At 39.8% G+C, this 27129-nt stretch overlaps 1 protein-coding gene across 2 annotated transcripts in view; it reads left to right on the top strand.

Annotated features, from left to right (window-relative positions):
• The window catches only part of CDK6 (cyclin dependent kinase 6), a 144632-nt gene that overhangs the window by 18591 nt on the left and 98912 nt on the right, over nt 1–27129 (top strand). For both annotated transcript variants that reach the window (XM_075746201.1, XM_075746202.1), the window contains exon 3: nt 14953–15088. In XM_075746201.1, the coding sequence (XP_075602316.1) occupies nt 14953–15088 (136 nt within the window). The remainder of the gene's footprint in view (nt 1–14952; nt 15089–27129) is intronic.

The following is a 27129-nucleotide window of genomic DNA, read 5'->3' on the forward strand; positions in this document are numbered from 1 at the left end:
AGTGATTCTCAAATGTACTGATGACCCTAAATATCTAGGTTATTTTGTAATTTGGGACCTCAGTTCCTGAATCACTTAACTTATCTTGACAGTTTTATGATGTCTTTTTTTCCCCTTGCAATTAATGGAGCCATATCTTTACTATCTAAGATTGTACATTTCCTTAATGTGTTCCCTGTATCTATTAATTTAATTACTCTTGCCTCCTTGAGTTTGGAATCTTATTTTTTTTTCTAACTCCTGCTATTCCATTGTATATTGGCCACGTGGGTGAAAAAACTATGTATTTGTCTTTGTAGGCCAGTGCCACTGGTAAGTGTTGACACACACACAGAAGTTAGTTACACGATACAGCAACAGATATCATTGGTAGTCCACTGACACCTTAATTAAAAGCCTGTGGTGCAATAAGCATGGAAATTCATATAAAAATTGTACATAAATTATGATGTCCAGTATGGCTACATAGATTTCACAGTGTGAAAATTTGGCTTTTCCTTGATTTCATATCTAAATAGAAGATAAATGGAAGCTCTAAAGAAGAACTAAGAGAGATAATTGTTTCTGTTAGATGGAAAAAAGATGGAAATTTAAAAAACCCCCCAAAAAACCCCCAACAGTAGTGTGTCACTGCCATAGGCAAGCTGACCACAGCCAGAAAAGGCATTTGTAGAGTGTGCTGATTCTGGGGGCCCTGTATGGTGTGTAGTGTTGCCTCTTTAGTCAACTGTACAAAGGCTGAAGACCATCAGCTGTGGCGTAAGTTTCTGTGTTGTTTCCCCAAAGAAAGGCAAATAAGGTGATTGTAGGGTTTGGGGATGGATTAGAGAAAATAATGAGGAGCAACTCCTTCAACCCTCACTGTCTCTTACCTTATTCTTGAAATAAAAATAATTACATGAATAAAAAAAAATCATGTATGGCTTAGAAAGGGTTAGAACAATTTCCATCTCACCCGGTATTTTTCTGAAGTGAGAAAGAGCCGATAGCTTAGGGAACGGTGCAAGAGCAGGACAGACCTGAAGTGATAATTCCTGGCAAATTAAGGATCGACAGTTTTGACACCAGCTTGCTCTATGATCTTAAGTAATCCGTGTCCACTGCTTGGTAAGTCCACACAGCATTTGCAAGCAGACATGAGCCAGCCCTGCCTTATTCCCCGGCAGATGCCTACTCGCTCTGCCGGTGCTTTGAGCCAGCTAGAAGCCACGTAGCCATGTTAGCGCTGCGGAGCCTCAGCCATTACACTCTGCCGTCCGCAGATCTTCCTCAGCACAGCCTGAGCTGACACGGGCTGCCTGGACGTCGCAGAGCACGCTCTCCTTTGCTTGCAGAGCTTGGGTAGATGTACTTTGTTTTCATTTGCCTAGACGTAAAAATGTTTTAGCGCTCCAGGAACCAGACCTTGTTTTGCAAGATTTATTATAGTTCACTCGTTTCTTTCAGAAATGTGAAAGGCATTGTTGCAAAACAATCAAAATACAGTTTTGTATTTACATCTGACATACACTATCATTTACAAAATGATGAATTTACTTCACAACTATCCATGCATTAAAATGTAAACCCTCATCTCATGCTGCTAAAAGACGCCCCAAAAGAAATAGTTGCCTTTGCCCCGAAGTAATAAAACAGTCGAATAAAATTTATTGCCAGCTCAAAATGCTAGTAACACCTCATTTTCATTGCCAAACTCTGCAAATAATCTTTAATTTGTTTTCTTTTACATATGTGTGCAAGAGCTTAAAGGAAATACTTAAAGAGCTGTACAGCCTGTAGAATACTTCAGTCCGTGTGCATTAATCTTTAAATGGCTGGCTCACAGTGCTGTGTAAACTGGCTGGAAAAGGAGGAGACGTGTATTAGACATCTACCTGAAGAACTGGAGGATGAAAACACCTGAGAATCTTAAAGAAATAGACATTTTTAGTTTTCTTTGCATGTGCTATGAATTAATTTAAAATTAAGAAAAAAGACAGCATAGTAGAAGTGACATGGCAGTCAAGGAGCTTGTATGGCCACGTGTGAATGACTGCGAATGCGAAAAAGAGCAGCCATGAAGTCCACATTTTTAAAAACTTGTAAGATGTAATGTCTAAAATTCTGATGAAACGTGTAAGGAATTTGCATGCTAATGGAAACGAGGATCCCTTTTTATGTATCGAGTGTTTAAGAGCAATTGCTCCCTGGCTAAATTTATTAAGCCAGAAAAATCTTGTAAATATCTATTGAAGATTTATTAGTCCCATTTGTTTCTGGTCTGTACAACATGAATATTAAACTCAATCCTGCAAGTTTGTCACAGGTGAAACTCCCTTTCAAATCAAAGAAAATTCTGGACCTGAGCCAAAGCCAGTTAAATACATGTACTGACTTCACGAGGCTTAGGTAAAGGCTCTTCCTGCGTGCAGAGCTTTGTAGGACTGATTCTGGTCTGGGGGGTGGAGTGAAGAGGGCAGAGGCGTATTCAGTGTCTTTTTTTTTTTTCTTTTGACTTCTGTCTCATTTTGTTTTAAGTTCCTCATGAGAAGAAATATTTTTAAATATCTTCAAAAATCAGTTGAACATAATCTGGAAACTCACCAAGTAAAATTTCTCAGTTACAGTCTTCCAGGGAAAGAGTCATCTCTCCTAAATTCAGTTAAATTCAAGCATCTTGTCTAAATTAGTCATCCAGGCGTCTTCCATAGCAAGCAGGGAGAGACAGTACTCCCCCCAAGAGTGATTCAACCAACCTGCTTCTTTCCCTTGAATATCTGGAGGCCGTATACATGACCCGTTCCGACTAACCACCAACCCCCTGAGCAGCTCCATGGCATGAGTTACATCTCTTCCATGGTAGCTGAGAGGAGAACTCAGTGCTCCACGAGCTCTGCTAGCCTGTTGTGTAGATGGATGGCATTTGAGCTGTCTGATGATGGGTAGCCAAAGACAGCGGAGTTGTTAGTTTTCTTGCAAGCCTTAAATCTGCCGTCTGGATGTGCTGAATTGAAGTGTTACCTTAACGTTGTATTCCCTTAGTTTTTATGCTTTGGTTTTAGAATAAATATCCCCTCACTGTTTTCTTTCTCCTATAAAGTCATAGATTAATCTCTACCACTCATTTTTTTCTTTTAGAATGCAACTTATAAAGAGGAGTAGAACGTTTAGGTGCATAAATCTGGCTGCCTCGCACAACCTGGCCGAATCCTACTTGTTTTGCTTACCCATGTGAGCAATTGCCTTTGTCTTTTGATTTTTGGAAATCACCTGAGCGCTATTTACTTTTGGGCAGATGGGATGTGATTCGTAGCACGTTGAGTGGTGGTGACAGGACGCGGTACAGTGCCACTGGGAGGTTGGTTGAGTTCGCTGTGGTCCCATCCAGGTTTTGCTGAAGTGAATGGAGGAATTCCCTTTATCTGAAGTTAATGGTGCCCCTGGCATCAGGGCACACGGGCTTCTTGGGAATACATCTGGCATCAAAGCCTGATCAAAGTCTTTCCCCATATCAAGTGTAGCCAAAAAGCACTGGGAACTGCGTCTCTATTTTTATGTCTTTTAACCTCATGCAGGACGCAAGCATGCGTGGAAATCAACACACAAAATGTGAGACACCTTTTGGATTTTCACTTGGTCTGTTGCTCAATGTGGCAACTGTGTTCGCCGCCTGACCGCCGTGCTTGTGCTGGAAGTGGGTGGGTATGTCTGGTCCGTTTTCAGGAAATTTTGAGCAGTTCTAGTGAATCCATAAACAGATTGTTTCAACAGATTTAGACATTTTTTTAAAAGTTGTTTTCATGCAGTTTAAATATCTGGTGTTAAATTGCTGTTTCCATTTGTAAGATAACAAGAACTGTTCATATCCATTGCTGTTTTCTAGTCCCCTAGGTAAAGACTGAGGAAGCGATGGTTCACAGTTTTGTTCATTTCAGAATTTAAGGAAAAACCAAATATTGTGATGAATTCTTTCAAATAAATCATGAACATCATTTTCAGAGATGTATGGCCATATTCAAGGATTAACTGGACTCTTAAAGGTAATTAAAAAGTTAGGAAGGAGAGACTGTGGTACAGATGAGGGCACTGAGGGGCAAAAGGGGAGCTCACATGCAGGGCCCCAAGGTGTAGAGTTCTCACTGTATGGGTCAGAGAAGCCAGATCCGGAACCACAAACACCAACTATCGTAGTAGATAATGGGTTTAAATGGCATACAGGGATTTACATTGTTCTGTCCAGGTAATGACTGGCTGAGTATAAGGAAGAGAAAAATGACCTTTTTTGGCCTCTGTCTTTCATTCCACGTGCACAGACAATGAATTCTCTCTCTCTTTTTTTTTTTTTTTTTCCTTCTCTGCTTTCATTTCTGAAAGATACCAGGCATATAGGGGAGATGAAGCTTTAGATGATGTATACTTCCTTAGAAGTCACTTAGGTTATTTGCATGCTGGAAGTTAAGCACAGTGTAAGTACTTTGGTAGTTCAGGGCTAGTGGATCGTGCAAGATCAAGATCTATGACAGGTTTTTTTCTGCACACTACTACCCTAACTCCAAAATTGCATTTTTGTACTGACAGATTTAAAAACATTTCATAAAATACTGCTCAAAGCTTGTGTTATGTCAACTGACTGTGCTGTCATAGCAATAAACACTCTGTAGGAAGTTTGTGCCTAATTTCCCAGACTAGTGCTTGTTTCATTCTCTTCCCAAGGATTTTCTTTGCTATAGTGTCATCTAGAGAGCCAAGAACATTGTATTTAAGAAATGATACATAATAATAAACCCAAATATAAACAAATGGGCCTGACAGTGAACCATGCAATGTTTTACTGTTTTACTCCTGTGTATGCTAATTGCTTTCTGGTTTAATGCATGGATATACAGCATGTTACATTAAAAAGCCTACAGATTTCCTTAATAATTCCTTACATACATTAGAATAACACAATTCAAAGGACTAAAAAGAATGAATTTAGTTTTCAAATTAACAGCTGTCTTTACTAACGTATATGCTATTTATTTACTTTGTGCATCGCTATTTATTTACGTTGTGCATATCAGTAATGTCAACTGTAGCCAATTTAGCCTTTTCTATTTCTTTAAGCTTTTTTTTTCTTCTGTTTTCCTGCTCTTTTGCTTTTGCAGTGGAGTTCACAGTATTGTTGAACCTTGGAAGTTTTCCTGTTCTAGAAGTCAGCTCTTGACCCTTCTTTGAGAAACACAGATCATTTGGTCCCATCTCTACCTATGAAACATTGTAGAAATGGATTTTCTTACAAGGCTTTAATGCATCAGTGTCTCACAGATCACTACTTTTTCTGAGGATCTTAATCAAAACTGTAGTTAATGGCAGTAAAAAAACCACAGCAAGACATTTTGCACCTAGTCTTCTCTGTCCCCTCCTCATCATCAGCTTTGGGCTCCTTTCAGCTGCTGCCAGTACTGGCCCTTCTTCCTAGGAAGTGGTAGCAACATCATCAGGGCTCAAGTGTATTTGCACCATTTAGCAACCCCCCTTACCTTACTTGTTCAATGGGTCTGACGACTGGATTTGCCCTTCAGAAGTACTATCAATCAGGCTGTGGTTGTTTGTTTTCCTGAGGCCTTAGCGCACGCTGGAAATTTAATTTGGATTCAAACAGAACCCGAGTTCTGCGTACAGCCGCCATCCCCCAGTAGGATTGTGGCTGTAGAATAACCTGGAGGTCGTTCAGGAAGAGCAGTCCCTGAATTGATGGTAAGCATCAAAACAGTAGATCTCTTCTGTCATCTTCTACAGTACCTGCTTCTTGGTTTTTTAGGTTTCCCCATGCATCTCTGAAAAGCAAGAGCTTGGAATCAAATTTGCATTGGAATTACCACTTAAAAAATGCTGAATTAAACACCTCCGGAACTGCTGTGATATTGCAAGGACTTAAAAAACTGTGAGATAGTACAGAGTATCAAACAGGACGTTTGATTTTTTGCTGTGAATACTTTTTATATGGAGTGGAGGGTTATTATTTCCTTTGTTACTTTTCATATGTTGGCATCACCACTAAGTCTCAAGTGTAGATAGATTAGATTATTAAGCTACTAAAGAATGAATGATAATATATACTGTTGTGAAATCTTTCAAAGATGTGTTGTTGTTTTTATTTAAATCTAGGGAAGAGATGATCAGCTTGGATTTAGATCCTGTAGGTTTGACACAAGCATGATTTGAAAATGTAAGCTGAAATGTGGAGCCTGTAACAATCAGTTTGGCTGTGAGCTACACATGAATAAAAACTGGCTTTTGTTGTATCCCGTCTTGCACCAGGTACAGCTGGGAGTCCAGAAGAACTTCTGTGCTCCTTTCATTTGAATTAAACAAAATCAATATTCAGACGTAAGTTTTATTTACATGCTGAGCAATTTAGGGAATGTAAAAAGGAATGCGGCTTTCCCTGAGGAAGGTATTCTACAGAAAATCTAAAGCACTTAATCAAAGATGCACATGCACTGCCAATGAATCGGACCATCTCGAATTTGTACGCTGAACTGGAAGCTGATGGAAGCTTACTGGAAGCTCTCAGTACTGTATAACGGCAGCGTACATGACTCTGAAAGGCAGTGTACATTTGCTTGCTCGAGGATCACATGAGAGCACTATGAATAGGTCAGACAGCTATTGCTGATCCTAAACAATCTGTCAGCGACTGTCTTCGTAACAGGCCGCGTTATTTTTCTGATTTGGGGGTGACTTGGCCTGTCCCTCGCAGAGAGAATCTGACAGTCTGTTTGGTACGGCACTGCACAGGAGTAAACGTAGGCACCAGCAGGCTGGTGTTTTCCCTCGGTAATGGCAATTGCTCAGTGTGTGGCCAGTTTGGATTTAAAATCAATTGCAGTAAGACGAAGCCGGTAATGGGCTAGTGAGGAGTAAGTATTTCAGAATACTTACGAACTGTAGGACAAGTCCTGAAAGTGACATTCCGCAAGGAAGGATATTGTTAGAATTACTGAGCCTTACCAGATCCATTTCTGTTCCTTGCCTATTAAAAATAATCTCCCTTCTCAAAGAAGGTGAACAAGAAATGGCGATGTGAGGGCTAAAAAATACAGCATGCTGCTATAAACAAAGAGAGGTGCAGAGAACGTCTTGTCAGGCATATTTTTCCTTGAAGTAAAACTCTTAACAACTGAATCTTTTAGTGACTTGGGTGGCACAGAGAGTAAATGTACTTGGCCTTTTCATCTTTTGGGCACAAATCTTGGCTTCTGTTGAAAATGAAAATTAGGTTTGGTGGTTTCATCGGAGCAGACATTTGTCTGCATCACAAAACCATTCAGTCTGGCACCAGGGCTCGTCGTTGCTCAAGTGGGGCCCAGCGCAGGAGAGCAGGGGTGTTGCAGGTCAGGGCTGCAGTCGGTACTGAGCGTTGAAAGCTTGCCCAGTCAGCCCACACTATCGGACTTTAGCCAGTGCTATTTACTTCGCTTTCAAGAGCATCTATTTCTCTCTGTCACTTTCTCTGTCTCTCTTCCTCACACACACTTAAAGAACAAAAACATCTTTTATACAGCTAAGCATTTTAAATAATTTTTCCAAGTCAGAAAGGGAGAGAGACTGGAAAAAATTACAGCACAAAGCTCAGCTTGCAGATGAACGATTGCCTTGTCAACCTAATATCCCCCTTCTTTCCCTTAAACCTCACTGGTGAGTGGGCTATAAGCAAGAATATTGGCTGGGCTCTGCTGGAGTAGATCTCTAGGACAGGACTTTCTGCTGCCTTGCTTTCATCATGCCATTGCTTCTTAGCAGTAGCTCTTTCTGCTCTGTGCAGAGCAGATAATGAATGAGTGACTGCAGAGTTGAAAACATCTATCTGCATAACATCTGCCTGTCCTAGATAAATTCATCTGTTTTATCTGATGTTACGTTCTGCCCTTTTCTGCTATTTGCCTGAAAGGTTTCTTCTGAAGACAAGAAGAGATCCTGCTACTCTTTCCTGGAAGGGTAGCGAAGCAGCAAAAATGTTCACGAACTCCAAGAACCTAGTAGAAACGTAGAGAATAATAAGGATTTGAGATAAAAAGTTGCCATGAGCAGTATAGAGATACCCAAGCTTATTCTAATTAATTGAGTTTGACTTGATTAATTAAAATATGGCATCTGACTGCTGCTGGATGGAGCTCATGGTGGGCTAGTTTACCATGGTGCAGGCAGTGCTGTGCTGTCACGCTGTACGTTTTCAGCACCGAGGTGGGTCAGTTGAGCGTGGTCTGAGTGTCTCTGCATTATCTTGCAGTCTGCCGTGGAGGCATATCCTAAGTATTGATGCACATTGGTGCAGCTACAAGCTGGTGTGACAACCACATTGGGAAGCTCCTGAAGACCCCATACTCTTCTGAAAATGGAACTCAGATCTTGCATTACTACGTGGTTTTACAAATGTTGTCCCAGAAAAAATGCACTTGAAATATGAGATAATAGGAATTTAGAGGCCTGTTCATCTGCATGTGCTCTTTTTTCATCTAAAAGTACTTCACTAAGCTCCTTCGAGCGAGAAAAATTTATGTCTGAAATAGCTTTCAGAGACATGGAGGAGTACGTAGGTGATTGTTGATTAAGATGAGACAAAGCAGCATGTCCTGAACAAAGGGAAACAGTTCTGTCATACGTTTCAGAGTGTGAAGCTCTATTTCCTGTTATGCTACATGGGACATGTTCTTGTAACGCACATGTTCCACTCCACTTGCCCAGCTATTGTCTTCTTCATCTGAAATATGACCCCTTTGTTACAATGCATTGGGTATATGTGATTCCAAGTAGAGACTGGTTTCTGTTAGCAGAGTCTTTTCCCTCTTCCAGAGCAAGGCAGGAGAAGGTAGCTAATATTGAAAGTATGGGGAAAACTACTTTTTTGAAGGACTACGTAGTTTAAGAAGTTGGAGTGAATGAAGGACTTGCTACTGAGTGGCTTCCAGAGAACAGATGAGTCTTAGGCTGCTGCTGGAATTTGGACTCAAAGGATGCCTGACTGTCATTCTTGAATGCTTTTAGGTATGAGAGGCTGGAATTTTCTGTGCCCTTGAAAATTATGGCCTCACAGGATTAACCTGAGCCAAAGGCAGTGAAAGCAGAAGCTATTAAGGCTCCCCCCCGACATGTTTGACAGTGCACTATTGTTTATTGACTATTACTGGCTGCTTTATTTTTGACATGGGCACCAATGATACAGCCAGGAGCAGCCTGAGGAGTATCAAGAAGGATTATAGAGCCCAGGGAACGGCGGTAAGGGACTCTGGAGTGCAGGTAGTTTTTTCATCAACCCTCCCAGTCAAAAGGAAGAGACTTGAAAGGGCCAGTCAAATCTGGTGAATCAACAAATGCTTACAGGCCTGGCACCACAGCCAGGGGTTTGGCTACTTAGAGCATGGGACTCACTTTGAGAAACCTGATCTACTAAGTGCTGATGGGATCCATCTGTCAGAGAAGGGGAAGAGCATCTACAGTCATAGGCTTGCCAAGCTGGTGAAGAGGGCTTTAAACTGAAATTGCTGGGGGAGAGGAACCTCAATCCATCCCACTCCTACCAGTTTGATGCCAGTGCCAGCAACAGATGCCCAGAGCCAGGAGAAGGATTGCAGATCAGCAGGAGAGCACCTGATGTGCAGCACAAAGGAATTCCACCCACTCCAGCCAGTCAGTCAGCTTCATCAGGGGCCTGACTTAAATGCTTCTGTGCAAATTGATGTAGTATGGGGAATAAGCAAGAGGAGTTAGAGATGTGCACACCTGCAGGGCTGTGATCTCATTGGCGTCACGGAGACATGGTGGGATTGGACTGGAGTGTTGGAATGGAAGGATACAAGCTCTTTAGGAAGGACAGGCAGGGGAAATGAGGAGGGGGTGTCACCCTCTATGTCAGTGACCAGCTGGAGTGCATGGAGCTCCACCTGGAGATGGATGAGGAGCTGACCAAGAGCTTATGGGTCAGGATTAAAGGAAGAGCAGGGACAGGAGACACTATAGTGGGGGTCTGCTACAGGCCACCCGACCAGGAAGACTGAGCAGATCAGGCCCTCTGTAGAGAGATAGAATAAGCAGCCTCATGTTCACAAGCCCTGGTCCTCATGGGGGACTTCAACCACCCTGATATCTATTGGAGGGACAACACAGCCAGGCATAAGCAATCCAGGAGGTTCCTGGAATGCATTGATGATAACTTCCTTCTCGAAGTGATAGAGGAGCTGATGAGGAGAGGTGCCATGCTGGACCTTGTTCTCACCAACAAGGAGGGGCTAGTAGGGAATGTGAAGCTCAAGGGCAGCCTTGGCTGCAGTGACCATGAAATGGTGAAGTTCAAGATCCTTAGGACAGCAAAGAGGGTGCATAGCAAGCTCACTACCCTGGGCTTCAGGAGAGCAGACTTTGGCCTCTTCAGGGATCTGCTTGGTAGAGAAGTTGTGGATGCTCCATCCCTGGAAGTGTTCAAGGCCAGATTGGATGGGGCTTTGAACAACCTGGTCTAGCGGAAAGTGTCCCTGACCATGGCAGAGGGGTTGGAACTAGAGGATCTTCAAGGTCCCTTCCAACCCAAACCATTCTATGATTCTATGATCCCATGATTCTATGATTCTAAGGTAAACCTCAATCATGACCTGTAATAGTCTTGGTATCCCAATCCTGTGGTGTTTGCGTAAACACTGTCAATCATACATAAATTCTGTGCTGGTTTTCTGTCAAGTGGATAAAAACCTTTTGGGGTTAGGTTGAGACCACCACCTCTTTCCATCTGAGTCTTTGTCCAGACTTATAAAACATATTACTATGCCGCTACTTACCACACCACAGTCGTAAACATTTCTCCTACTCCAGTTCTCTTTCTCCGTCATGCATAAGCTAGGAAGTGACTCTTCCTAGAAAGATACTGTTCCCAAGAAAATTAAAGTAAATCCATATTATTGAAAAACTTGAGAGGGCAAGGCCTATGTTTTTGATCAGTGCAGTGAGTGACCAGCAAAGTAAAGGGGTATGTGTTCATGTTAGATTAGTCATGCTGCAATAAAAATAACAATAAGCCTTTGGATGCATTGGCAGCAAGTATCTAATTCTTTGGTCTTTCCTTTGACTATCATCTGGTTAAATTTCCAGATGTATTTACCAATCTGTTTGACAATAGCCAAGAGAACTGATATCCTACAGTTTTTCATTTTCAGGTCTTAGTCAGGTCTGGTTCTTGGTATTTTTTTCAGGTGTTTTGGGCTGATTGGTTTGATCTCCATTACTGTTATCTCAGTTTGCTCAGGAAAAATTGTTTATTCCACTTGAAAGTGGGTAACTTTATAGCCGTTCTCAGAGCATCCCAAAAGCAAGTCCAGTAACATTTTACAACTTTCTACAAGCTGTTATCAAATTAGTACCAGTCAGTAGATGCAATAGTTTTCAAAGGGATTGGCATAACTGTCTTTTCTTATAAAAGCATTAAGCATTCAGATTGTGTATTGTAAAATGAAGATGAACTGAGGTTGCATTTGTCAGATTACTGTCGTAAGAAGCTATGGAGACTTCAAGATGCATCATCTAGTTTTCCGCATTCAAAAAAAACAACTGTTTTTGTAAGAAGGCAGGTATTCTACTAGGTTATAGTAAGATCCACTAGGCACAAGACACAAAATAAAACAGAGACATAGATTTGTAGCTGATAATCTTTTTTTTTTTTTTTTTTTTACTTCAGTACAACTAACTTGAAAAAATGTCTGCATTAAAACACAGGTACTCCATAAGTGTCTGTTCAACAATGTTCCAGTTCAGATCAACACATCAGGCGGTGTATGACTCCCAGCCAAACATCTTGTTAAATACTTGCAGGATTTCCCATAGCGGATCTTACTTTAATCAAATAATTCAAACGTTTCTTTTGTAAGTACAATAGAAGGGCAGGGCTTGTGTTTACAAAGTGTTTAGTATGGAAATCCTGTATTAATTGAGGTACATTTACTTCACTTAGGACAGTGTCCACATAGTAACTCTTTAAATAAAAGGCCTTTTGGTGTTGCCTGTTCCAGAGAGGCAATCACATGCAAAACTAACCTGTCACGTACAGAAAATAATGAGGAAATGGCTTGGGAGTTGTGCACTGCAGACAGCAGAGATGTTCCTAGCTAAAGACGACAACTCTATGGATGATTTTCTCACAGTGGATGTAAAAGAATATAATTTATAAAAAGTAGCTTTATCCCTGTGGAAGCTACTAAATAAAGAGGCTGTGTCTTTCTCAACCTATTTCCAGAATGATTAGCATGGCCAATGCCAGATGTTGTCTTTTTGTAATATCGCAGATCCATATAAGCTGTGCTTTAAATGATTATCTTTCTGAGGCAGCAGCTGTATTTTCTGTGTGAGTAAACACAGTGTGCTTCCACCCAGCCCAGTGCAGGATCTGGAGTTTTTATTATTAACAGTAAAGCATTTAGAGTTTCACATAAAGGGTGTATAAAAAGGAAAGATAATATTATTACTCAGTGATAATATCATTACTCAGTAATAGGTGACTAGAATCATGTTCCTCTGAGTTCCTTATTTTGCTGTGCCAGAAAATGCCAGAATCAAAATAAGCCACGTACAGAAGACTTAAATAGAGAATCAGCATTTCCCTCCACAGCAAGTTGGAAATTATGTGTCGCGTCTATATTCTATACAGTGAAATCTTTTTTCCTTTTTTTCTTGAATTATAATTCTGCTATAGTTGAAAAATGTATTAAATACCTGGCAAAAAAAGGTGGTTTAGAACATTTTTAGGTAAATGTAGGTCAACACAAAGGAATCATACAGTTGGAAATATTTTCCAGTGTTTATGTTCAGATGTTCAGACCTGTCTGGCTCCTCTCTATTTGCATGTGTTGGGGTTATAGGCAGTCTGGCTACATTCCACATTGATTTATATGAATATATTGCAGATTATTAAACTCCAGCCAAATACCAGCAAGTTTCACTTTTCAGGAAGGTTTGTGACTTTTCACAAAACTGATTTACTGTGTACAGAACATCTATCTTCCGTGTACGCCCCATTAAGGGAATTATAAAGAGAACCGTATTTGTCTTTTTGAGAAATGTGCCAAGACACAGTGTTACAGTCACTATGTTACCATAATAATTCAATTAATATTTGTTCACATGATGATTACAGATTAAGTACAGATTAGTCTTCTAGTAGAGGTAGAGTGACAGTCTCTCCGTGTTCTGTAACTCTGGTTCCCAAATTGTTACTCACTGAAAAGCTTCTTTAAGCTAAAAGGAATGTACATGAATCCGTTTTCAAAACATGGTGGATACTAAACAATTTTTAAGTGTCTGACCAAAGACAATTTAGGAAATTGGAAATTTTAGGAAATTAGGAAAGTGAGACAACGGCCTTTATATGTTAAGTCTTTATCATCTCAAGTGAAACATGCTGCTCTCTTAACCTGGATGACAGTCCTCACAGATAGGTGTGCCAATTCTTATCTTCTTCTTCTCTTGTGAAATATTTTCAGATTTAAGGTAAGAAGTAAAAACTCAGTACAAAGCGTTTTCCTAGTCTGTTTGTCAGATGTCCTCTTTGAAGAGCAGTGACCCCCAAGGCTTTTTGCATGATCTGTTGTCTACCAATCCTGCATATAATACCTTTAGTGCTAGGACAAAGAACAAAAAAATTACTTGATAATGTTATCAGAAATCCTGCACTTTGCACAAAGCAAGGAAGCAGTTATTCTAAGCAAGAGGATGACAGATACATGTAATAAAACAATGTAACTGCTATGATGTTGACCAAAATAAGCAGTAGTATCAACACTACTTTGGTTTGTTATCAATGATAAGTTCTTCAGTTTTACTGCAGAGACTTTTTTCTCAATGACTGTATCCATATATTTTTTAAATCTGCTGTCACCTAATAAAAGTAGAAATTGGTTTTCTACATCATTTCAGAGAGAAAAGCAATCATCTAATCTGTACAATTTAAAACTAAATGAATATACACGTTAGTGAAGTATGTGAGCCGGCAACAAGCATCCTTCTGTCTGTATGATGGTTTCCTATTGTGATTTTGTAGAAGTGGGACTTGAGGAAGGATAGCGAAAGTCACTGGCATGAGCATAGGTGTGAAGCACAGAAAGATGGGCAGATGTTTGTGATAAAGATAAAACAGGGATTAAAGCTGGTACGGTGGGTGAAGTGGGGAAGATGAAAGAAATCCTAATTAAAAAGAGAAAACAATAGAAAATAGAGTAATCGGATAGGAATGTGACATTATGAAGAGCTTTGCAAATTAGTTAGAAGTTGATGTTGTGCAACAAGGTGATATGATGAAGAAATTTCAGTAAAAGAATGACAGAAAGCGATGAGAGAAGAAAGCTTTCTTAGTAGTGGCATCTTGTGCAAAAAGCAAAAGCTTTTTTCCAGACTGTATCTTCACTCTGAAGGTTTTCGTTGCATCCAGGAACTGGCAAGAGTAATCAGCAAAAAAATTCTCTTTCTGCCAAAGGAGATTTAATTATAAAGCCATGTAATAGTGAGCATGGGAGTTATGAGGGAAGAAACTGAAGGTGCATGCAAACACCTTGTATATTTTTTTCTCAAAAATGTTTCTTGCAAATTTTTTTTAAATGACTGTAAGTGCTGCTGCTGAATGTGGATAAATATCAAGGAATTTTCTGTATTAACTCTAGTTGCTCTGTCCAAAATATTTTCTTTTCATGTAATTATTTTACTTCAAACAGCTGATGAATTCTTCATGCTTAATCCTATTTCAGAATCCACACATGAAAGAGAGATATGATATTATTGATGTATCAGTAGTTGTCTGATGAATCAAGAGCTCAAAGATGGCTCTACCTTTGGAAAGCTCTTTTTTTCCATTCTATATGCAGTAAGAAATTTAAATAGACATGTGTGAGCTGCAAGGTATGTATGTCTGTACTGGTTCCTGTATACTTACCTCCTCTTTTCTTTTCCTCCTCTCAGATTGTTTGATGTGTGCACCGTGTCACGAACAGACAGAGAGACCAAGTTAACATTAGTGTTTGAACACGTGGATCAAGACTTGACTACTTACTTGGATAAAGTTCCAGAGCCTGGAGTGCCTACTGAAACTATAAAGGTATTTCAGAAGAAAGGTTTTGGATATTATTTCAGAAAATATTAGGTAGGACAGGCAAAGAGATAAGTCACAAAGACAAACTGCATTTGATTCCATAGGATTTTGTTATATCAAAATTGAGTAATGTCCAGCTTGGGACGTGAATTGCAGCACAAAGATCTTTATTCACTAGCAGATGTTAGTTCCTCTTTGTGGAAATGTTGCACTTGTTTGGGCTTTTTTTCTCTTTTAGACTTATAAATCCCCTGAATCTCTACTGTTTTGCCAAATGTAGTATTCCAAATCATTAAGAATGACCTTTGCTTGCAGCTGTAGGCAGATGATTCCATTATTGTTTAGTCCAAGACTACTTGAAACTTCCCTAGAAGGTGTCTGGTAGAGTGCTGGATATTGTTAGAATGGATAAAATAAATCCTGGGCTCCTGCCCCCTTCCCTTAGCCTTTTGTATCCCCAAGAGACTCCTTTCCTTTCATGTCCCTCTTGCCAGAAAGGTTTCTATATGTTCCAAGAGCAGGAAATGTTCACGGTGGACCTGTGGTGAGCTCTGCAGAGGATGGGCTCCAGGAAGGGGATAGCCCTGACCAGTAGAAGCTGGGAAGACTCTCAGTAACTGGAAGGATGATCATGAAGTTTTCCCATCATATTATCTCATATTCTGCATCTGTAAGGGAGGACCGCTTCCCAGGATAGGACATGCTTGTATTATTGGTACTAAAATAGGTATACCAACTCCTCTTCTCTCCTGGGAATTTCACAGCGAAGTGCTACATTGAGGATCATAGGTTGAAGTGTTTGACAAAATGTTTACGCCTGGGAAGCGAAGCAGAGGTATTGATGTTCCTACATTTTGACTGTGTCTGCTTAACATTTCTTTTGATTTTTCTTTTGTCGTGAGAAATAATTTATGCTTTCAGAGACAGATTATCTTGCATTTGTGTAAGTGCTTTCTGGAATTATGTTGTGTCATCTTAGTCTAGCAAAAGTCCTGAGGGAGGAAAAGAAAACATGAAACCTATCTGAAATTTAGTTGTTTTAATTTTTTTATTTTTTTTTGTTAACAGCTTCAAACTTAGGAGTTGTTTGATCTTTCAGTATAAAATTAGACATAAAACTGATAAAGATCTTCTCACCTGTATCAAAGTCACAAACGTATTACGCCAGTTCCAGCAACCATGGTTTTAAACAACCTTAGTGGATAAAATAAAATTTTTTAAAAATGGATGCATCTTTGATTCAGTCCCAGCAGAAGACTGGAATGTACCTCTTGCATTTGAAGTACTCTTTTATGATAATGCTTTTAGGGTTCTACTTCCTTCTAGGGCTTTGCAGCTACCTGAGGGAACTGTATTTCAATGTAACTAACATTGTGAAAATAACGTACAAGGTGACCGAGATATTATCTAACTAAATATATTGAAATGGATGGGAACAGAATGACGAAGCCTCTGAAATCTCAGTTTGAAATGTCTTTTGAGCTATGTTTCATTTAAAGCGAACAGAAGAGGTGAGCAGTGGACAAAAACATTTGTGATTCTCTAAAAGCCTGTTCTACATTTGCACTAGTAGATTGTAATACGTATGTGTGAACATGCATTTCATGGCGGGTATATATTGGTGAAGGAAATAATTGGGTTTACTTTTGAAAAGCACTATTCTGCATATGTGGTTTACTTGTTCAACCCAGTTGATATATCAGATAATTTGGCACAATAAAAGAGAAAAATTTAGCCTTGTTTAGAAACAAGAAGAAGCAATTCTGGTCTTTTACATACAGTGCAAGTTCCACTGCAGCCAGTGAAATTAGTGAGTGTAAAATTCAGCTTATGGTACGTACAGCTCTTTTTAACTGGGTGAGGAAGAATGTAAAATTGCTGTTTACTTGATCATCGCTGTTGATTTCAACATTTGCACGGTAGCTGATGTGTTATTTATTTCTTGAATTCTGTTTGGCACGGGAAAAAAGAGAGATTCAGTTAAGTTACACCCTGTTGCTTCACAGTTTATGTGAAAACATCCACATTATGGAGGTACTTTTGCTGATAGTCAGGGCTGATCACATGATCACGTGTCTCAAGGCTTATTCCTCATGCATTTTGATACCTTTCTAATGATATAGTCTTGATGGATATTCCTGGTAGAAACTGAAGCAAAGCATAGTTCTCCTGGCTGCAGGGAAATATTGCCATTTTGCAGCAACTGAGCATTTAACTCAGAGCGCATACATCGTTAAATGACTAATCTGACTTTTTATAGTTTGGCTTTTGAGGTTAATATGGATTTGTACTTCATTTATTTTCCAGAATTGCAGACAATTTGTGTAGAGTATTTCCCCTCACCACTAGCACAGTACAAAACAACTGCCAGTATTGTAAGACCATCTGTTAAAGTTCTGCATGTGTCAGCAACACCAAGGTGCCAAATGAGCCGAGTAAGCTCTGGATAGCTTGAAGTTGAAGGATCTAACATACCTCTTTGGCACCACGGAGTAAACTCAACAGTTGTTAGTGGAATTTGAATGACAAAATTACTGAGAGAGAATTATCAGCCCCAAAAGATCTTTTCTGTGTGGATTAGCTACCATCATTGCATACCATTTGGGGGAGGGAGACTCAGCTTTTGCTGTTTTGGGGCATGCAGGGGTTTTTAGTTACCAGCTGTCAGGGAACAGTGACACCGGTACCATTTGAAGAATTTCCTTTATGTTTAGCAGTTCAGAGAATCCAACCATATTGATCATTTAAACACAACTAAAGCTTTTGTCTTAATGGTGTTCAGCAATGCCTTTCTAATAAAAATAAAATAAATAGAATCATAGAAGAGAGGCAGTTTCCCTTAGAGGTGTTGCCTAGTAGTTGGAATACTTACCCAGGATGTAGGGCAGACATTCTCACTTCCCCTCCCTGTTGCCAGGAACATGAATGCTGTAGTCCATTTCTGTGGCCATGGCTCTGGCTACTGAGTTCTAGGTCATTCTGGTCAGAGGTATTTTAAATATTTTCTGCTGAAGCACTTCCGCTATTTTTTAATGGAAAATAGTTTGGGCTAGAGGGATGGAGAACATGACTCCAAATACTCATGGACATGGCATCCATGTTTGAAAGAGAACAATGTTGCAGCCCTTAATCTAATTAATATGTCTTTGTAACTGCTGGATTATAGTCCTGCTCACCCTTGCTGGCTTCCTCTGTCAGACCTGATTAATATATGTTCCATATGGGATAAATCAGAATCAGCAATGGCAACATCTTCCTTCTTTCCTCTCTACCCATCATCTCCTCCCTTCTTTTCTTCCTGGGATGCTCTTTAACTTTAGGGCAGTTTATGTGGAAATGGAAGGTATGAGTTCAGTTTCCTTAGGACACAGCTGTTAGTCATGTACGGGTCCTTGGTAATGTTAATGGCAGTAGCAGTTGAGCCTCCGAGAGACTTGGCTGATTAGGAACTTCTGTTAGTTGACATAAGGGTAGTGGAAATGGAAATGATACGTCTCTGACACAGAAAGACTAAAAAAAAAGTTAACAGGCCACTAAAGCATTTTGATGTGCTAGTCTTTGGGACTGAAGCATGTGTAAGCTGGGTAGTCACATTCTGATGTGATGCTTGTGAGGCTGGCATGGCTTTTTTGATCCTAAAGGATTTGGATATGGATATGGTTGTTATAACACTAAGTACATTTTTAATATGGAAATCCTGTGCTTGCAAACAAGTTGATGTTTACTGATTTAAGCTACTGCAATGTATATAACAATATTTAGCTTTAAATTAATATATGCATGCAGTCTTGGCATAGAGCTGCAAATTAAGTGGTTTAGGAATGGCTGTTTGGAATTCCCTGCAGTCATCTTGTTCTGCCAGGCCAAGGAGTCTGTAGGAATGAGAGGGGATAACAAACTGTTACCGAGGTTCTTTAATTTTAGTAATGAACAAAGTTAACTTTGCGAAGCAAAGTCATTATGAGTAAACTTGTGGCTTCTTGCAATAGTTTCCTTACAACTAATAAGAACTTAGCCTACCCAAGCTACACGTGCTGTCTGGGCTGTGCCTGTTTCAATCCGACAGTCAACGGAGAAGGGAACAGATCAAAGGTCTCTGGTATAGCAGGTGCATATGTTATCTAGCATGGAATGTTAGAAGAGCTGGGAATGTCCTTTTACCCAGGTCCGTGATCTGGGAATCTTCGTGGTATTCCCCCCAGCCTGGAACAGAGCAGCCAAATCACAGAGAGAACAGGGTTTAAGGTATATCCTTTTCTCTGGTGTTTCCTGATTCCTCACTCAAGTGAACAGCTTCTGTGAATATTATTCTGTATCTCCTTTGCATAGGAAGCCTAGATCTCCATCTAGTTCAGGGATCCAGGTTTTGCTATTTAGATGCCTAAAATTTAGAAAGTACAGCAGTGAACCTGATTTCCTTTTGTGGATTTATCTGATAGTAGCCCATAAACTGAATTTTAAAATATTACCCTGAGTCCTAGAATACACGTTGCTGTTGCATTTCCTGTAACTTCCATTACCGGCTATCAAACCAGGCAGACCAGTCACATCTTTGTAAGACTCCTAGAAAATGAATATGAAGATGCTGCTTCTCAGAAAGCAAACCTCAGTGTTGTGAGGTGAGTCATCAGCCATCTGCCACGGTTGTACCTACTCAGTCGATCACGTATGAGATGTGGAGCAGATGTCACACAATCATGCAGTTCTGAAAACAACACAAGATATTCCAGGAAAACAGATTCGCCGGTACCGAGAGTCTTCAGAGTGTGGTCGTATTTAGCAACATCAAAGTTAAAAGTCACTAAAAAAAGAGCTGACTGAAATTAATAAGAAAGATACTAAGAGAAGCGTGGATACTAACATTTTCCTGTCAGTACTTTTGTGGTAAAGAAAGAAGCAAAACTTAGTGAGGAACTTAAGAGTCCACAAATAATGGATCAGATCCCCAACTGATACTAAGAGGTGTAAATCCATGAGCTTCAGTGAAATGATGCCCATTTACAGCTGCTAAGGATCTCATTCTGTATGGAGAATATTGCAATAAATTTTGTTCTGAATTCATATTGTGAATTAAAGAAGAGTTGACATTATAAATAAATGAAAACTGAAAGGACTGAACTGATAAATTATTGTGGGACAAATCTTTTATTTTTTCCTCTGTTGTCCGACCACCAGGGGTTGGACTGCTGCATGGAAGGAGAGCAGGAGAGCAAGTGTCATGCACAAGTGGTAGCTCTGAAGGAGCTAACCCTTAATAAAAAGGATAGTCTCCAACGGATGGAGGTTCCCTATGTTGTAGGTGTTGTCATTTCTTTCCCATACTGCGTTGCATGTCGAGACACAGCTACATCTCCTTTGGTGCTGTAGTACACGTAGTAATGTACAGTCTGGCCAAGAGGCTAGGAGTCGTCGTGATTCGAATGAAGGGACTGCTGAGCAGAGGATGCTATAAAATATAATGTTGTATCTGTACACTTCTTTAGCTCAGATCTTTTTACAGTCAGTGTACAGCCACTGATTTTAATTATGGTGGCGTTAAATATCTCCAAATCCCTACCATTTCCAAATTCAAATGCAAACATTTTCAAACTGATGATAATGTATAGTTGGTTTTTTGCAGTGCTGTAGCCCAGGACTGCCCAGACCTCCATTGCTTGCAAACTGAGAGCTCATAAAAATGTGAGGCACTCCAATAATTTTAAATCATTCTGTCCTGACTAGAGTGATTTAAAATCATTGGAGCGCTTCACATTTTTTCAGTTGTTCCAGTTTGGAAAGCAGTCAAGCAACATTGTAGCATAACACATGAAAGCAACCTGCCTGAAATAATAATTTTAGTATTTCAAAGCAATGACACTGAATTAGAAATGCCACTGTGAAAAGACGTCTATGAAGGACTCTCTAAATAGACATCTCAACCTACTTTTCTTTTATGGCCCAAACTCTCGAGGCAGCAGGACAGGCCAGTAGGGCCCTAAGGGACACATCCCTTTTGAAGTCAGAAGGAAGCTATTGTTTTCAATAGATGGAGGGCCAGAAATCATCTTTATTCAGAAAGTCAAAGGGAATTAAGAAACTGGAAAGATTCTGAATTGTGGTCAGGGATGGAGATTGAGCCTTTGGTAGAAGAGAATTTATGATCAAGTCATTGCAAAATTGCAGTATTGCAAACACTGGAAAGTGAAATGTTGCTATTGCTATCAGCTCATTTCATTTCTGTTAATTCTGCAGAACAGGACATTGATGTGATGCAAAAAAAAAAGCGTATGGATCCTACTGCTCTGGATTCCTTTGAGACGCTCGCGGATTATTAGTGACACTGTGTTTTTGCTATAGGAACATCAATATGGTAGCAATTGCTATGTGAAATGCTTTGATGACACTGAAAGAAAGGGAGCATGTGGTAGGACTAATGACCAAGCAGGTGTCAAAGTGGGGCTAGACTGCCAGACGGCATGTCACAGACAGTGCCGTACTGTTCCGCAGCGAGCCACTAGCTTTCCTCGGAGTGGGAAGTACTTTCGAGATCTTTCCTTTGTCTCATGGTGGTGGTGTATAGTCACAGCTTGCACTGCAAGTAAATCCTGCCTCAGTGATCTGCAGCAGTGTCACTCATGTTTTCAGCGTCTGTCCCTTCATCGAAGATGAGATGCCGCAGTTAAAGCAATTAAGAGGAATCTGTTGCAGCTCATGGTGCACATAAAGCTCTGGCAGAACAATAGACTGAAATGTTCGGATTTACTCATGTTCTAAATTTTGCTTACAAGCCATATGTTACTTTTGACAAGTAATTGGAAGGTCGGACTGCAGCAGATGTGAGATAAAGAGGAGACGTTCAAAGAGCCATTCTTGATTTTTATGGGGACAGATAGAAATCATTTTCTTAATAGTAGTTTCTGCACTGGAAGGAAGTCAGCCCCCTATGCCTCTGCATACCCACAAAGCTACACTTCACCCCGATACAAGCACACAGAGATGGGGAAGAGGAGACAGAATGACACAAATTGTGACAAGGTAGATATTTGAGAAACCTGGCCAACGTATTTTTTCTTGTTGAACTCCAGATTCTAAGGGTTGAACTCAGCTGACCTTGGACAAGAAGCATTTCCCATCTCAGCCAACTCAAGTTATTGCAACTTAGATTCTCTGTACTAGAATAGTCACAAAGTGGCCATAGTTATTCACAGCAAATATACATCTGGAGTGTTAAATAATTCACAAGTTGGCCACAGACAATGCATAGCTAATAGAAGATAATACAGTAATCAAATAAGGGGTTTTTTATAACACTGTTTTCTCTATTCCACCTCAAGAGAAATGTAATACTCTTGCACTAGCTGTATGCACTGCTTTTGTGCCAGTGAATAGGCAGGTTATTGTATCCCACAGTAAAAATTAATTTGAAGCGTGTTACTTTAGCAGCACACTGATTTAATCAAGATCGATATGTTGTGTTTGTTTCTATTCCTCTGTAACAGATGTATTTAGCTTATGCCAGAGAACAAAGTCCCATACAAATGGATAGGGATGGAATTTTTTCGTATTGCATGTTTTCATATGTAGAACTTCAAATTAGATTTAAGAATTTTTTAATTTTTTTTTTTTTATATATGGGCACATAAACACACATACACATATCTATATCATTATTGTAAAAGTCCTCTAACATATTTGCAGAAAAAATGTTGCTATTTGAACAAGTGGGAGAAAAGGAAAGGGAAACTTGATCATCACTCTGCTGTCTCTGAAGTTCACGATCTCAAAATATCTGTGGGCCAGAAGAGGCCAGAATGGCAACTCAGATGCTTAGGAAAGAATCAAAAGTACAAGAATACAGAAGGAGTAGCACCAGTTCTCCTCCTGTGCCTAGGTTTGGTGTGTATTGTCTTTATATGTATAAATGTGAAGGCATACTACACATACATGTATGTGTATACACATGTATATCTGCTCATTCCCAGAGTCCATCCCATAGGCTTATGTTCCAGCTCATCGTCAGATACAGCTGAGCTGGAATGAGGGCTGTTACAGGCACAGGGAAGGAATAAAACGGGACCCAGCCGAGGCTGCGCCTCTCCCTCCTGCTCAGTGTGTCAAATCAGAGACACATGGAGAGCCCTCGTCCCACCCGCCTCTGCAGATACCAGAACAGACGCGGTTCCTCCCTGCTTCCCGTCCTCTGGCCAGCAGGGACGGAACTGCAGAGGAGCACCAGCCAGTGGCATCAGCCAGCTACACTCAGCTGCTGAAGCAACCAAAGCCAAGGCCTCCGACACTCAGAGAGCTTCCAGTGATTTCAACTCAATGTTCTCTGCCTGTGCTAATCCCATTTTTCCAGCCCTTTCTTCCTTCCTTCCGTCCTTCCCTTCCACCTTCATTTTTTCACCTCATTTTCGCTCTGTATTTACATTGTGTAGCACTCTTCTGTTCTTTCCCTCCCTCCAGAACTCTTCTCTTCATCACTTTTCTTTCCATTTTGCTTATCCCCTCCTAACTGACTCTGCTCCCATAAAAAAAGTAATATCATGGAACTGTCACACTGTTTCTCCACCTGGGGTCTGTCTTGTCCATTTTATTCGTGAGCTTTTAATGGAAGAGGCTGTGTGGAAACCCTTGACTGTACAGTGCCCACCATAATAGGCCCTCCTTTTTGGCTGGCCTTTACACAATACCTTGTTAAACATGAGTCATGATAATCAGATCCTACAACAGCATTATTTGTCTAAAATAGTGCTTCTCCTCTGCTCTGCTGTTTCCCCACCACAGCCACTTCACACATTTACACAACTGCTTCCTTTATATATCAGTGCTCTGTAATCAGCGTATGGTTCGTGTTACAGGTTTCTCAGGTTTCAGAAGGAAATAAAATGAGAATATTTTGAGAATAACCTTCTTTTTAAGAAGTCCAAAGAAAGACACACATTATTAGTATGTTTGCAAGCAGCTGCCAGAAGACAGAAAATTTAGAATGGAAACACAAGTGAAATAACAGAAATACTGTTTGTTGTTTGCTCTTGGTGCGACAGCAAGGGAAAATATTTAGAAATTGAAGTGATTAATTTATTTGTAGTTTTAATAAAGCAGACGTGGTTTTGTAATACTTGCCAATGTCGGTACTCCAGAGCACAACTATGGGTCAAATCCTTCTGTGGTGTAACTGTTGCCTTCTGAAGGTTCCTCCAGGGGTGAGTGTGGTGCAATGCTATTAGCATCAGTTAGCGAGCAGCCTTTCATTTGTTTTCAGGCAAAGCCTGAACAGTTTGCAGTTAAGAAAGAGCCAATTACAAAGGCTTATAAGCTCCTTGATCAAATCTGTCCTTAATTTTTGGATTGGAAGTCTTATCTAAAGACCCATAAACATCAGTATTTTAGGTTCTTCTTCCTTCTCTGTTATCATGACAGCTCTACACTACTACCACTTATGTCAATATGTATAAAACATTTAAACTCATGCTGGAACGTATACCTGAACCTTCTCATTCAACTTCAGGCCTTAAAGGAGAAACCCTAAAGGGAGCAGAGGCTCTGCTCCAGCAAAGCACTTAAGCTTCTGCTTACTTTTATGTAAACAGATTGCTCCAGCTTTAGAAGAAGCGAGGTTGAAAGACTGCGAATTAGAGGAGCTAACAGAGGACAAGCAGTTGTTGTCCTGTACTACTGACCTGATGAATTCCAAGGTTAGAGCAAAGAAGAATTGAAACCATTGCTTCCATAGTCTCAGATTAGTCATAAACATGCATTCTGCTTGGTTTAAATGCTTTGCCAGAGCAAGGAAGTAGTCTTCCCTCAAAACTTATGTGTAAACAATGTCTGTGCCTTTGGAACCAGACTCCTGACTATTCACAACAGTGTGTCATAGCCAGTCATCATAGTAAATTGACTCAGTAATGGAAAAGGCCTCCGGAGGATCACAGGTTTGATGGACTGGTTTGTTTATTTCTTTTTTCATTAATACCATAATTGTTCTGGCCACAGAATTTATCCCGTTTGCCTTTGAAAATCATGACCCTTGAGAATACCCATTTATCAAAGAAGAAGCTGGTTTTTACCATCATGACCAACTCATCAGAAGCCAGCACATTATATCTTTATTATTGTTGAACAGTGTCTTATACCATAAGGGCCCATTGAAATAAGTGGCTTAATTGCAAAGAAGGTTCCTGCTCAACAGTTTTCATTGTTGCTAAATATGTGACTTTACAAACAGTGCCATAAAAATTGTAAGTATTTCTAAAATGTCCTTCTTCTTTGGTCTATGCAATAGGAAGCATTTCACTGTAACTTAAAAATGCCAAAAATAATCAAGAAGACATTTTAGCCATCTCTTAAGAGCGTTTCATTTCCAAGCCAATAAATTCAGCTGCTGAATTTTTGTCCTTTGTTTTAGGATGTGACAGTTCTATTGCATAACTACAATTAAGGAATCTCAGAAGGCTCCAAAATGTTACAATATTCTGTGGATGCAAACACAGGGTCGTTCTTACAGCAGGGAAGGGGCACTGGAATGGCAGCGTGTTGCCTTTTTTGAACGTCTAGTTTATGATTCATTCTAAAATATTCTTTCATTTGGAATTAACTTCAGATATTCCTGTTCTGACAAGCAGAGTAAATATTTTAGCAAGGACTTTTTAGAGAGAAATTTTGACAGTAACATACTCCTCCCTTAGTGTTACAAAGGAAATACTTGCTATCCAAACCCAGAGTCGGCATTTTAATGGAAATAGTTCCAAAAGAATACGTAGGATGTTACAAATGTAAAATGCATTTAATGAAAGAGTATACAGATGTCTTTCATGTATTTTAAATAAAAATGTCTAATTTGAGACTTGGGAAAGTCAACAGCGATCTCTGAGCCATATGCTTGTTATTACAATAGTATGTTGTGTATAACTGTCATTCAGTGAGAAACAACACAGACCAAAAAGGAAAAGACATATAAAAACATGAAGTTAAAGGAGAGACCATCTTACAAAGCATTTTTTTATTATGTTTTTGCCTTGATCAGAATATATGACATTCTTGCTTTTTGTTTGCTCACATAATTCCTGCTGATGTCTATAGGGCTTATTGAAGCCATAGGAAAAGGAGAATGGAGGCCAAGCTGCGTGGGCTATAGTGAACCAAAACTGCAAAGAGATGCATACTTGACAGAGAGTTTAAAATAAAAATAAACCACAGTTTCTTTGCTTGGTTTCTGGAGCAGAAAGTCGCAAAACAAGCAGAAAACTTTTGGTTCTTGATGAAATGGTTAGCTTAGCTTCTTTACCTCAACTGCTCTGAGTGTTTCAGACTTTAACCTTCTTTTCAGTGAAAAGAATTTAGACCTAATTCAACTTAGGTTTATGTCTATGAACCCGGGGCCTTGGAAAATATTTCAGAAGTGGCTTTAGCCTTATGTTTGCATTTTGTTCTTTTGCAAATGTGGTGGAGGTAACCTTGGTTTGCTAGTTAGCGGAGTCACGCTTTATTGTGACAGAAAACTAAGCATAGTCCTCCAGTGAAAATAACAAAGACCTACCCCATGGTGATTGATGAGAACGTTGTACAAGTGAAATGAGCTGGAAAGTCATCATCTTGTCTTTTCCTTTGCCACAGGAAAAGCATAACAGAGAGATTTCTTTTCTTCTGGTCCTGATAAGGAATCTAACGAAGCATGAGGAGAGGTTACACAGCATGGAAATGTGTTACACCCAGCTGCTCACTAGCTTGCAAAGCTGCAGTAAATAATACAGTTGCTATTTAATAAACAAAAGAAAACAGAAGTCCTTTGATAGTGATCCCTAGGCTCTCTTATTTGCCCTTCTGAAGATACGGTTTATTTCTACTTAATTGACTGTCATTTTGGAATAACATAGAATTTGATATTGTGTTGTATGATTTGTAATGTCTTTTTTGTTGTTAGGGAAAACAAAAGGCTTATCTTTCTAGGGCCTGATTCAGCAAAGCACAGATGTTATGTGCTCCAGGTTCTCTGGATTGTAGCTACTTATATTCTCACAGGTTTTCCATGAATGGTTACAGTGAAGATACACCAGAACACATGTAGT

The sequence above is a fragment of the Balearica regulorum genome, chromosome 2, assembly GCF_011004875.1.
Source record: "Balearica regulorum gibbericeps isolate bBalReg1 chromosome 2, bBalReg1.pri, whole genome shotgun sequence".
Classification (NCBI taxonomy): domain Eukaryota; kingdom Metazoa; phylum Chordata; class Aves; order Gruiformes; family Gruidae; genus Balearica; species Balearica regulorum.